This window comes from Bradysia coprophila, unplaced genomic scaffold (assembly GCF_014529535.1).
Source record: "Bradysia coprophila strain Holo2 unplaced genomic scaffold, BU_Bcop_v1 contig_620, whole genome shotgun sequence".
NCBI classification, from domain to species: Eukaryota; Metazoa; Arthropoda; class Insecta; order Diptera; family Sciaridae; genus Bradysia; species Bradysia coprophila.
In genome coordinates, this window is record NW_023503859.1 from 20205 (window position 1) to 31766 (window position 11562).

Below are 11562 nucleotides of genomic sequence, written 5' to 3' on the forward strand. Positions count from 1 at the left end.
TGTGAATGTTTTTGTTTATGCGTTTTTTATCATCCAACAGCACATCCATACACACAGTGCTACATTTAAACGTCAGCTGCAGTGAAAGTGAAAAGAAATTTTTTGGAAACAAAAGTTCAATTGGAAAATCGAAAGAGTCTGCAGCAGGAACATGGATGATATGGGTAACAAATTTTCTTATCAAAACAATTTAAATTTAAATGGAAAGTGGTCGGTTGTAAGTGTATTACGAATACGCATACTTGAACTCGTTGACCTTATCCATAATTTCGATATAGCAAGTGCAGCCATTGAAGAATGATTGTGTGATTTTGAACATTTTTCTTTTCTTTGTTCAAGAGACTAAAGTGTTTGACGTAAACTTTGTTCTTCGAGAGTTTAGACTTTTGTTTTATGGAATAGAAAAGCTCACAATTAATGGAATATGCAACTCAGAGTCAATTCGGGTCGATATTCTACGATTTATTCTCGTTTTTCAATAAAAACCATTGTTTCGATCGAGAGAAAAATTTTCAGTAGCATTATTTGGAGTAGCTAGATACCCATATATTACCACCATCCAACGCACTTCAAGCAAAAGTGCTATTAATGACAGCTGTCAAATAGAGTAATACTTTGTATGAAAAAAGTGTCCGAATTTTTTTAGAGTCTCTAAATTAGTTCGATACACTGTCCAGTTTCAGTACCCTATTTAGAGTACTGCTTGAAGTGCGTTGCACCATCACATTCATGCGATGTTATCCTTTTCCAATTCTAATTAATTACTTCCAAGCCGTATAAAATCGGTAGACATATCGGATTCGATAGTTTAAAATCTCGTGTTACGCGTCTTAACACCCTATCCCATCAGCAAATTACTAGCCAATTAACCCGTCCATAATTTTCACGTGAGAGCTCATAGTTTTTCGATTGTTTATGAAACACTCGTGATTCATCTATGGCTATAGCCGATCGTTGAAAATGTTGCGATTCAAAAGCCGTGTTTGCTGTTGTTGTTAGCATAGCCATTAGACCCGTACAAAGGAACGAGTCTCATATTCTGTTTCATAGAAGCAATTTCAATCTCAGAGTAGTTGGACAATGTTTCATGTTTGGAGATGCCAAATTACGATTTGTATTTATTATTTTTCATGGTTGTGTCTCTGCCAGGAGAATTCTGTTTTTCTTTCAGTCGAACGTCGATAAAAAAAACTTTTCTTCTATGACAGGTGTTAACAGACGACTGAGGCAAGTTATAGGATGAGAACGAGGTCGATTGGAATTATTTCTTGTAAATTAAAACTAAAACATAAAGTGTCAGTTGAAGCACTAGACTGGCTATGCTATAGCCATTTAGACGATTAATGCAAAAATGTTGTAAAAGTCCCTCTATTCATCCGATAAGTCATCGTCTCTTCAAGCTAAATTTTGCAGAATGGTCTGCCAACCTGCAGAGACAAACTATGCGTCGTCATTATTCTTCCAAACTTCCTGATCTTCGTGATTAAGTCACAACCATTGCTTTCATATCACACTGGTTCCACTTACGTAATACTCGGAACGTGTCGTTTTACATTTTCAGTTTAGACCAGGTCAAGTTCGAGTAACTCGAAATGTTCAGTGAAAATTTGTTATTTCTTTTACCCGAACCCGTTCCAACCTGAAAAGTTCAGGCTCCGGTCAGATTCGGGTAGAACCTATTCCGGTTCGAATTGATATAGATCACGTTCGGTACGAATTTGAAATCTTAGTTCAGGTTCGGGTCAACTTAAGTGAATGCTATCAAATTGCGACATTTTCTCGAACGGGTCTCACTGCACAGCTAAGAGTGGTTGCGCTTGCAGATATTGACTGCGACCGATATTTATTAAAACAATTGCTACGTTGGTCTTTGTTGCCATTGTGTTTCGTCAGATATGTAGTGTAGTGTGTGATGGTCGGAAATCGATTCATTTCAATCAATAGAAATGAAATCTTATGATCTGTGCACTTGGTATGTTTGTTTGACTTTAAATGAAAATTTTCTCACCGTTTCTCACCAACCGTTGTTGTTTGTCGCTCTTAAGTTTATTCTACGGATGTGCAATTGATAGTCCTCGTCATCATACTGAAGCAAATGTTATGCATTTGCATGAAAATTGTGTGGGTGTTCTAGCAGGTAAAGAGTAGAAATGCTTTTCCCTTTATTGTGTCGGATCATCGTTTTGATGTTAGGATTTGTTGTAACGAGAGAGTTCGTGTTCACGCATAAGAAACATTTTGTCGGTGTGGACGTGTTCTTAATTCTGCTAATTGAATCATCGTTCTATTCCCGGACAGAATCCCTGACACAAGAGACTGTGTCGCAGTGGAAGGAGAGCTTTAAAGCGGATCCGAAAAATCTACTTGCCCAAAATGCCTGCGCACGAAACGACCCATTCGAAATTTCCATTTCGAAGCAACGGCTACAGAATACGCACCATATGTTCAACCGCAGGGTAAGTTTAAATTTAATCTGGCTGTCGGTGATGTTTCGTACCGGATCTTACGTTGAGAAAATGCATTGTCTTAGCAACGGGAAGCGGTGAAAAATGAAGAAAAAATACAAAGCCATTGTTTTCACGATTATCAGCCCCAATTAAGACATTACTGTAGACTGTGCCATTTCCCTAATGAATGTGTTGGTTCTGACGTGTTCAAACAAATTCTTACAGATCGAAGCCGAAGGAAAACCAGTCACCAACCAGAAAGGTTCCAGTCGCTGCTGGCTCTTTGCGGCGTTAAATGTTATGCGAATTCCGTTCATGAAAGCGCACAATATCGAAGAATTCGAATTCTCGCAGGCGTATCTGTTCTACTGGGATAAAATCGAGCGTTCCTACTACTTCCTGAATAAATTCGTTGAGCTCGTTCAGCGTGGCGAGAAACCTGACGGTCGGTTGATGGCGTTTTTGTTGAAGGTGAGCGTGCGCCATTTCCACAAAATTGAATGAATTCGTGAACCAAAAAGATTACTTTCTTAGAATCCAATAGATGAAGGTGGTCAATGGTCCATGGTGATCAACTTGGTCAGTAAGTACGGCGTTATGCCGAAGAAATACTTTCCGGAAACGTTCAGCTGTGAAGCGAGTCTACGCATGAACATGGCCTTGAAGAGCAAACTGCGTGAATATGCAAGAATTCTTCGGGTGATGATCACGGAAGAAAACGCAACGAAAGAGGCCATCAAGACCAAAATCATGGAACAGATGAAAGAGGTGTACAATATCGTCGGCATTTGCATCGGAATACCGGGCGATACGTTCAATTGGGAGTATTATGATAAGACAAAGAAATACCAAGCCACGGGCGATATTACACCGCTACAATTCTACGAAACCCTGGTGAAGCCGTATTTCAATGTTGAAAACAAAGTAAGTCACAGCGAACCATTCCAGCGAACTATTCTCATAGAGTTGATAACAGACGGCGTTGCTTCTGTCACGCATGCATCGCCATCTGTTATTAACTCTCTGAACGAACTGGAAGTAAAATTTATCGTTTTCTCGTTTCTAATTTATTTTTCAGTTATGTCTCATGAATGATGCGCGACGGACTAGCCACTACAATTTTACGTACACCGTTGATTGTCTGAACAATGTTGTTGGCGGCCAACAAGTTATTTACAACAATCAACCAGTGAAATCATTGCAGCAAGCGGTCGTAAAGAGCATCTTGAATGGGGAGCCGGTATGGTTTGGATGTGATGTTGGAAAACGTACATACAGGAAGCATGGCATTTTGGACGTGGAAATGTGAGTGCTTTGTTCATGATAATTTCGATGGAATGAGAAAGGGCTTTAGGTCACAATGATGACCTAGTTGCCTTTGCAACTTGGAATCGATGCAAATGTTGGGAGAATGTTTGTGCTTTGTACATCTTTAATCCGATGGGTTGACCCTTCTCTCCTTTCAACCTATTCCCCAAAGTGACCCCGTTCCCCTATTTTTCTATTCGCAGAAATGACTTCAAAACGCTATTCGGAGTCGACATTCAAACGACCCTATCGAAAGAGGATCGACTTATTTACGGCGAATCGGCTCTGACCCATGCCATGGTGTTTACGGCTGTGCATTTGAACGTAAGTGTTTTTCATGGGACGACATCGAGGAGATTTCTTGAAGATAAATCCAAAATTTTGCACTTTGAACAGGAAAATGGTGCACCGATTCGATACCGTGTGGAGAATTCATGGGGCGAAGATCCCGGCGAAAAGGGATACATCATAATGACGGACGATTGGTTCAGAGAGTTTGTTTACGAAGTGGTGGTCGACATAAAGTATATAACTGACGACGTTGCAGCCATTTTTCCGTTAGAACCGATTGTGCTTCCAGCATGGGATCCTATGGGCACCTTAGCACAATAGATTTCCGAGGGGCGGGAATATTTTTCATTTAAATCAATTCTTTGTTTGTGTTCGATGTCTTCAGAATCAGAAACGTGTGTGGTATGACGTGATTGCTGCGTGAATAACCGTTTGCCAATAAACTTTTTTTTTTGTACAAATAAAGACAACAATTTACTAAACCGAGCCCACTGATTTATTACAAACTTCCATACGAATTGACTTCCGATTTTCTGACCGTTGCTGATAAGCATACTGCAATTTCATCCAAATTCCGACGCACATTTTCCTCAACCGTGGATCATACTCTTCCTCCATCTTGGCCACTTCGTACTGTTGCCGGATTATCCGTTTCGCTAACCTGAGCCGTCCGCGTTGGATCAACGACAGCGAAACGAATAACTTACTTCTGGCTACGATCAGTGGATCACCGAACTGCAGACCCAATTTCAGTTGATAGAACGATATTTTACCGGCTATCTCAGCCTGTAAGTGAACGAACACATAATAGCAACAATGATCTGGATGTAATGAGACGGAATCAAGACGACAACTTACGCAGTTCGTTTTGCTGTCACCTAACGCTGAAAAGGCACCGCCTAACGTTGACAACCAGGACAGTAAATGGTCGAGTTCCACCTTTTCCCAGGCTGTGTGTCTGGTCAATGAGTTCCTGTTGAGAGAGAGCATGAGGAACACAAAATTTTTGGAGTCATTACACCCCGACGTGAGTAGATCCATTTTTTGGGTCTATGCGCTGAGGCAATGCTCTTTTTATCACCGAAGATAAGTGATGTGATGCAAGTCAAATAGAGGACCAAAATCATAAGAGAGAGGGAGAGAGAGAGAGGAAGAGCTTTAACTAAAGATGTTGACTCTGACGACTAGTAACACCGATGCTTTCAGGTCAGGCCCGGCTGAACCTATAAGCATTCGGCGATGCTCAAAGAGCGTCTTGATTTTTGAATGAATGACGAGCAATCCGGTACTTGTTCAAGTGTTACTTCCCGTCTCACAATTCTAGATTTAGGAGAGTTGCCTTGTGCAGAACTACTTTTCATTTACCATAAGGAAGCAACTAGTGGACGACTCGTAACTGGTCGACTCTTTAGTATCCCTCACTACCAACAATTCCGAAACTTCATTTGAATCAGATGGTCTTTAGATAGTCACTTGAGGAAGTTCTTTGAAGTTTTGCAATCGAAACACTCTCGGGCCCACTTCGACCTTTTGGCCGAGAACTATGTTAGGTGAAACAGGTCAGTTACAAGCCCTCTTGGGTTTCGCTATGAGCTCTTAGTTGTATCTCTTTCAAGTACGCATTTTTGTTGCTCCATCTACTCTTTCAGTGTTCGTAACAGGCAGAAGGCTCGTTACAGGCCTATTTACCCTTTAATGACAATCGTAAAAAGTTTAAAAAAGCATCCGAAAACTCACCAATCACGATCGATCACTTCTCGATGCGGCTGCACTACGACTATCATCGGTATTCCTTCCAATTCGTTCACAGATTTTATCACACATTGTCTATAAAAAAGCGACGCATTCAATTCATTCAAGAAGAACCAAAACGACCATGTCTGGGCAGTGAATGTAACAAATTTGTGGTTCTTGTTGGTTTGACTATTATCACAGGGAAATTTGTTGTTGCTGTTTAGCGGCTTGAAACGAATTCGTGACGATTGCACGGAGATCGTGCAAATGTATTGACTGTCCGAATTGAACAGATTCACGATTGTTTTGCACTTCATTGTTCGATATAGTTGGGCCTTAGTTTTCTACAAATTCATTTTATTATCGAACGGATTAAGCCAAGACATTTATTCGTACTGCGGAGGTTATGTTTTGATTTTTTAGTTGTCAAATGAACAGATGTTTTTATTCAACAGTCGGCAGGGTAGACCAAAATGTATTTCATTTCCATTGTTCCGTTGATGTCGTTCCTGGTTTAAGAGTGTGTTAGTGTGGGTATGTTCCACAAGTTTTCTTGCGAAGTGAGCGGGATACGAAGTTGTGGGGGTGTTTTCAAATGAAAGACGGAAGCCAGAGCAAATATTGGCGCTGTGATTTGTAGATCATTAAAATAACCGCTGGCGTGACAATCGACGGTTCGGTTTTGTGTGCAAACTAATGACAACCAACTTTGCTTCTAAGAAAAATCCCCGTATTTAGTTCCTTTACATTCATTTCAAAGAATTGGACGCACTCACTTATTCATTACTATGTGAAATTGCGAAGTTGGTTTCAATTAGTTTGCACACTTTTCCCCACCATTCCTCACGTTTCCGTCATCAGTTTCACCAAACGAAGAGATCTATGCGGATTAGAGTAAAACTGCCGGTCTTTTGACAATTTAAAAAAGCAATTTGTTAACAAATTGATATTTGCAGTTTCTATTCAGTTTTTGGACATTTTTGAGTCGAAACTACCAGAATTTCTAGAATGCCAGTTTCAATTTTTAATACAAGAGAGCTTGCCATCACACTGTAGTCGAATTTTATCGCGTAGCCATGGACGAATTGAAAATTTTCGTTAGTTTGCTTTCCAGTTGTTCCTCACGAACCTTCAGCTTACTTCAGTTACTTCAGGCCGAGAACACACGAGCAATTTGACGCAATTTTTCAACTACGTAAAAGGTGAACTCGCACACGACTTTTCGATATCAACATTTTGTAAAAGGATTCATTAGGTCGATAAAAAGCATTTGCAGCAATAAACTTGCATGTGCGAGTTCACCTTTTATATAGTTTAAAAGTGCGTTCTTTTGGCACCGTGTGCCAGATTCCCCGATGATTTGCTGATCTCAACAGTATTTCGTTCAACAACTAAAATCCACAGAAATCAGAAAGTACAGAATCGGAGTATTTTTGACTAGTTTTAACCCCTCCGATTGCAATGGGAAGGTAATACAAACCGCATAGAATGCAGCAAATTATAATTCTTTTGTTGGAAGCAGTAACTAGTCATTTATTACGTATATATACATCATCGTTACATTCAAGAACTATCAGACTTTTTGGAAAACAAAGCAAATTCAACTAAATTGAGTACACGTAATTCTATTCTAATGGTTATGCTCACTGACACTTTGAGGTTATGTATATTAGTCGTTGATGTGGCACTTATCTACTGAGTGTATCTCAGTGACTCCTTTCAACTGCACTTGTTCGATCAATTCCACCAAGACTCGTTCAGTCTAAAAGTTACATGAAATCTGTTAAATACCGAAAAAAAATCCCTGAAAATCTGAGTACATTTTGAATCAGTGTTACAGCTACTTCTAAAATGTTTAGCCATTTCTGTACATTTGTTTCATGAATATTTTGCTGATTACGCAACAGCTGTATCCATTCTTCACTTGATCGCTCTATTGACCTGAAATAGAAGCAACGATAGCTTTTAACATCAGAAGACCTAGAGTTCATAATTTCAGTTTACCTTAATGAATCGTACTCGGGCATAGGCTCAATAGTTAATTCCTGCTCTAGTTTCCATAACTTAAATAAAAGTACTGCACTCATAGCTATGACAGCGACAAGTATGCTGAATGTTAACCACATCAAAATACTTGCTTCTTTCGATGGACTATCTTCCTTGAATTCCATTATTGGATCTAATTCACCACTTTGATTAGAAATGGCTTGTTGTTTTATGGAGAAGGACAACTCTACAAGAATAAATGTAAATAGATTTAATCATCAACGAAAACTGAATATGGAACTTTTCCGGACAACACTGACAACAAATTGAACCATCATCGTTCAACAGAAACATAATTCTTACTTTTCCTAGAGCTTCGTTTTCCCTTCGACGGAGGAGTGCACAATTCTTTTTGTAAGGTGTTCTGCAGATCAATGTAATATTCATCCATTCCAGCCAGACAATTCTTTTCAATTCGAGATTTGACCACTCCCCAGGCCGACTTTTTGTAACGTAATTGTCCGTACACTGAGTACATCGTGTGGTTATCGATCGTGCTGGAAGAAATCGACAGAGACGATACAATTAAACAATGAGCAAAAGCTAACGAGCGAAAGAAGTAAACATTTTTGACATCCTTGCTGTTTTACCATGTTACAGACGGCAAGCATCTAATCAGTATTATTATCGGGCCTATTACTTACATCGATCAAAGTATTTTTATTCTGTTAATTACAAATCTTGTACTTCAATTTTTTAACATATATTTTACAATATAACTGACCATATTATCCATGTCATTATTTTTGTCTTCGTTATCGATAACAGATGAATAGCCATATGTGACAGGTTAACAAACTTCAAGTTAGTTGATTTTTCACTCAATACTCAATTTAAGAACGTAAAACGAACACACTTATGTTATCGAGAATCTCTTCTTAACATTCTTGGTTTAAGTCATCAAATCGCCGATTCATCTCTTTCCTTTTGTCATCAGTCCTTACAATTTAAGGATACGTAGTTTAATTGCTGACAAGTCTAATATGGACATATCTTTCCCTGCTAGCGAAATTGTTGGGAACGTTAATATTGTAAATTCGGAAAAAATTCAGAAAGTTTTCCGAACTATTCGGAGTTTTCCGAATTTTCAGAATTACATTTCCCAATAATAAGCCCTGTTGGCAATCGTAAAATTTATAAGCAAAATTTGAAGCCTTAGTCTCGTTCCAGTCTAATGCGTAATGTAGGATAGGAACCCTCCTTCTACGGTAGATAATTATGAACGATTGTAGATAAAATAGAAAGAGGGTCTGTTTGTTGGTAGTCTAATTTTGAGATACCACCGACGTTATACCAATACTCTAGGAGCCTCATAAAGCTACGGGTATAAACCTATATGCCGAAAAACATTTTCTCTACGACTTTCAATTTTTACCCCAGAAGAACCCTAACTAGTAGTCCCTTTATAATATGGGCGAAAAGGGAAATTACCATTGGCGTCCACAGACATTTAACGACTGAGTAAAAAAATCTTGCCCCGAGTCCGCAAAATAAGTTTTTTTTATTCGCCCTGACATATACATTTGACGACCATTTAAAGACGGCCATAATATGGTCAGATCTGGTGTATATATCTGGACGTATCAAAAACTGGTGTCAAAATAACGAATGAAATTTGAAAATAAAGTTTTTATTCAAACGCCTGTCAAACGCTTTGATTTCAGATGATGCTACTTAGAGGTGTGCGGGCCGATGTTTTTTTTGAAGCCCGTCCGGCCCGAAGCCCGGTCAGAAATTCATTTTTAAAGCCCGGCCCGAACTGGCCCGACGTATTTATAGCCCGTCCGGCCCAAGCCCGATCGGGCCGGATAAAAACTCGGACGGGCCGACATTTTCGGGCAGCCCGAAAGCAAATTTCATATAAAAAAGTGCGCGAAACTTTGAAAATCGGGCCAAAAATTTGGTTTTTTAGGTCCGGTCCAAGCTCGGCCCGACAGATTTGAAGCCCGCCCGGCCCAGACCCGGCGGCCCGCACATCTCTAATGCTACTCTCAAGTGCAACTCTCTAAGTAATTATTGCTGTAAGTCTAGACACAACAATGTAGTTGCCTTTATGTAACAACCCAACAACGTTTAAGAAGACACATTCGCAAATTGTTGCCTACATTTGGGGCGGGGGGAATTATTATTATTATTTTTGATGATAATTTTGGACTCGCGTCCTTTTTTGGAAAAAGCACGACTATCGTTTGGTGTTAAAATGTGTTAGCTTTCAGTAAAAAATTTAAATTTTTGTGGTGATGATACCTAACTCCGAGAAAACTCAAAATATGTGTCGATTTCAGCCTATGTTTAACCTGTCACCATACGACTATTCATCTGTTATCGATAACGACGACAAAAATAATAACAAGATCTGGGTTATGGTCCTTTATATAGTAAAAAATTGAAGTACAAAATTTGAAATCAATCGCTTAAAAATGCTGTGTTCTACCACAACCATTTATAATGCTGTCCGTTGAAGACTAACGAAATATTTGGCTATAATAATCCATTTAACAACAGCTTCATCGAATTTTTTCTCTCAAAAGAAAAACGTAAACAAAAATTGGTGTCAATTTTCGTGAAATATTGAGTTTTCTCGGACTGAGATTACATCACAGCAAACATTTAAATTTTTACTGAAAGCTAACACGCTTTAACACCAAACGATGGTGTTCCAAAAAAATGCGAGCTCGAAATTATCATCAAAATAATAATAATTTAGCCCCGAAATATAGGCAACAATTTAGCCATGTGTAGATTTCTCTTAAGGTAAAATTAAGTTTTACTCACATCATCAAAAATGTATCAATTAAATTCATTTACTTTTCTCCGATGAAATTTGATAAAACGAGCCGAAGGCGATGTCAATAATCACATGATAAGTACCATGATAATCTCATTGGTTAATTCAAATTAATTGTCTAGTGTATGGCTGTGCCACAATAACAACTAATCACAATTACCTGAGCATACAATGATGTATCGCAACTTCAAAAACATCGGCGTACGGAATGTTTTCATTTGAATTGACCACATCAACCGCATAAAATCGATTCGGTATGCAACAGGAGCTTTCGGTTTGCATTTGTGTAATCTATGGATTCAATCGAATGGATTCAATTAAGTTAAAGTGAACTTAAATGGAATGTAAAGTCGTATTTTGTGTACTGTTGTAAACTATTGATTTTAGCAATACTCTCTCTAGCAGCCAAACTCACAGTCACAGTAACTCACACTTGTAAACTTTGGACCGAAACCAAGATTGGTGGTCAATGGCATTTTGTATTTTATTGTTCTCCGCATTTTGCCATCATCAGATCGTTCCCATTCGGTATTGTGTATATCGTAGTGCTTTCGCATTGCATGAAAATCTTCCATAAACTTTGATTTCGAAAACAGTTCATTTCGTAACGCCTCCACACTGACCGGCAGGATGATGTTTATTAATTTTCTCCATTCGTGCGCTGGAGAAGTACATTCGAAATCGTTGGTGAATTCCGGTTTTTCGTTGCCGGAATCACTCGACTCCACCAGCAGCTCAGACATTTTCACATTTGGCGAATCGATTTTCGGCTTTTTCCGCGATAATCGACTAAAGTTGCGGAATATTTTCGACTCCAATAAATGGCCCGTCTGAGTAGGACTCAGGTCAGTTTGATTGGTCGATTCCATGACACCGGCAGACCGATTAAATATTCTCAATATGCGCTTGAGACGTAACAGAACGACTGAAAAATGTATTGGTTAAGGT

General features: G+C 39.0%; 3 protein-coding genes across 5 annotated transcripts; 1 reads left to right on the forward strand and 2 right to left on the reverse strand.

The window, feature by feature from the left end:
* On the forward strand, window positions 1-4532 carry LOC119083405 (bleomycin hydrolase-like). Of its 2 annotated transcripts, none has more exons than XM_037193124.1 (7): window positions 1-164; window positions 2299-2456; window positions 2673-2918; window positions 2982-3371; window positions 3526-3752; window positions 3959-4079; window positions 4152-4532. In XM_037193124.1, the coding sequence occupies exons 1-7, from the start codon at window positions 152-154 to the stop codon at window positions 4365-4367; spliced, it is 1371 nt and encodes a 456-aa protein (XP_037049019.1). In that variant the 5' UTR covers window positions 1-151; the 3' UTR covers window positions 4368-4532. The 2 variants fall into 2 exon arrangements, with proteins under 2 accessions (XP_037049019.1, XP_037049018.1); XM_037193123.1 differs by lacking the exon at window positions 1-164 and adding an exon at window positions 2003-2137.
* LOC119083406 (uncharacterized protein F58A4.6-like) lies at window positions 4390-6219 on the reverse strand. The gene is made up of 3 exons (XM_037193125.1): window positions 5784-6219; window positions 4905-5019; window positions 4390-4832 (listed from the first exon to the last, which is right to left on the reverse strand). Exons 1-3 carry the CDS (start codon window positions 6095-6097, stop codon window positions 4524-4526), a joined length of 738 nt encoding a protein of 245 aa, XP_037049020.1. The 5' UTR covers window positions 6098-6219; the 3' UTR covers window positions 4390-4523.
* Window positions 6220-7296: 1077 nt separating this feature from the next.
* Window positions 7297-11544, reverse strand: LOC119083401 (protein Aster-B-like). 2 transcript variants are annotated; one of them, XM_037193120.1, is made up of 6 exons: window positions 11238-11544; window positions 10775-10905; window positions 8130-8323; window positions 7785-8013; window positions 7601-7721; window positions 7297-7542 (listed from the first exon to the last, which is right to left on the reverse strand). In XM_037193120.1, the coding sequence occupies exons 1-6, from the start codon at window positions 11481-11483 to the stop codon at window positions 7450-7452; spliced, it is 1014 nt and encodes a 337-aa protein (XP_037049015.1). In that variant the 5' UTR covers window positions 11484-11544; the 3' UTR covers window positions 7297-7449. The 2 variants fall into 2 exon arrangements, with proteins under 2 accessions (XP_037049015.1, XP_037049014.1); XM_037193119.1 differs by having other exon boundaries at window positions 11046-11544.
* Between the last annotated feature and the right edge of the window lie 18 nt (window positions 11545-11562).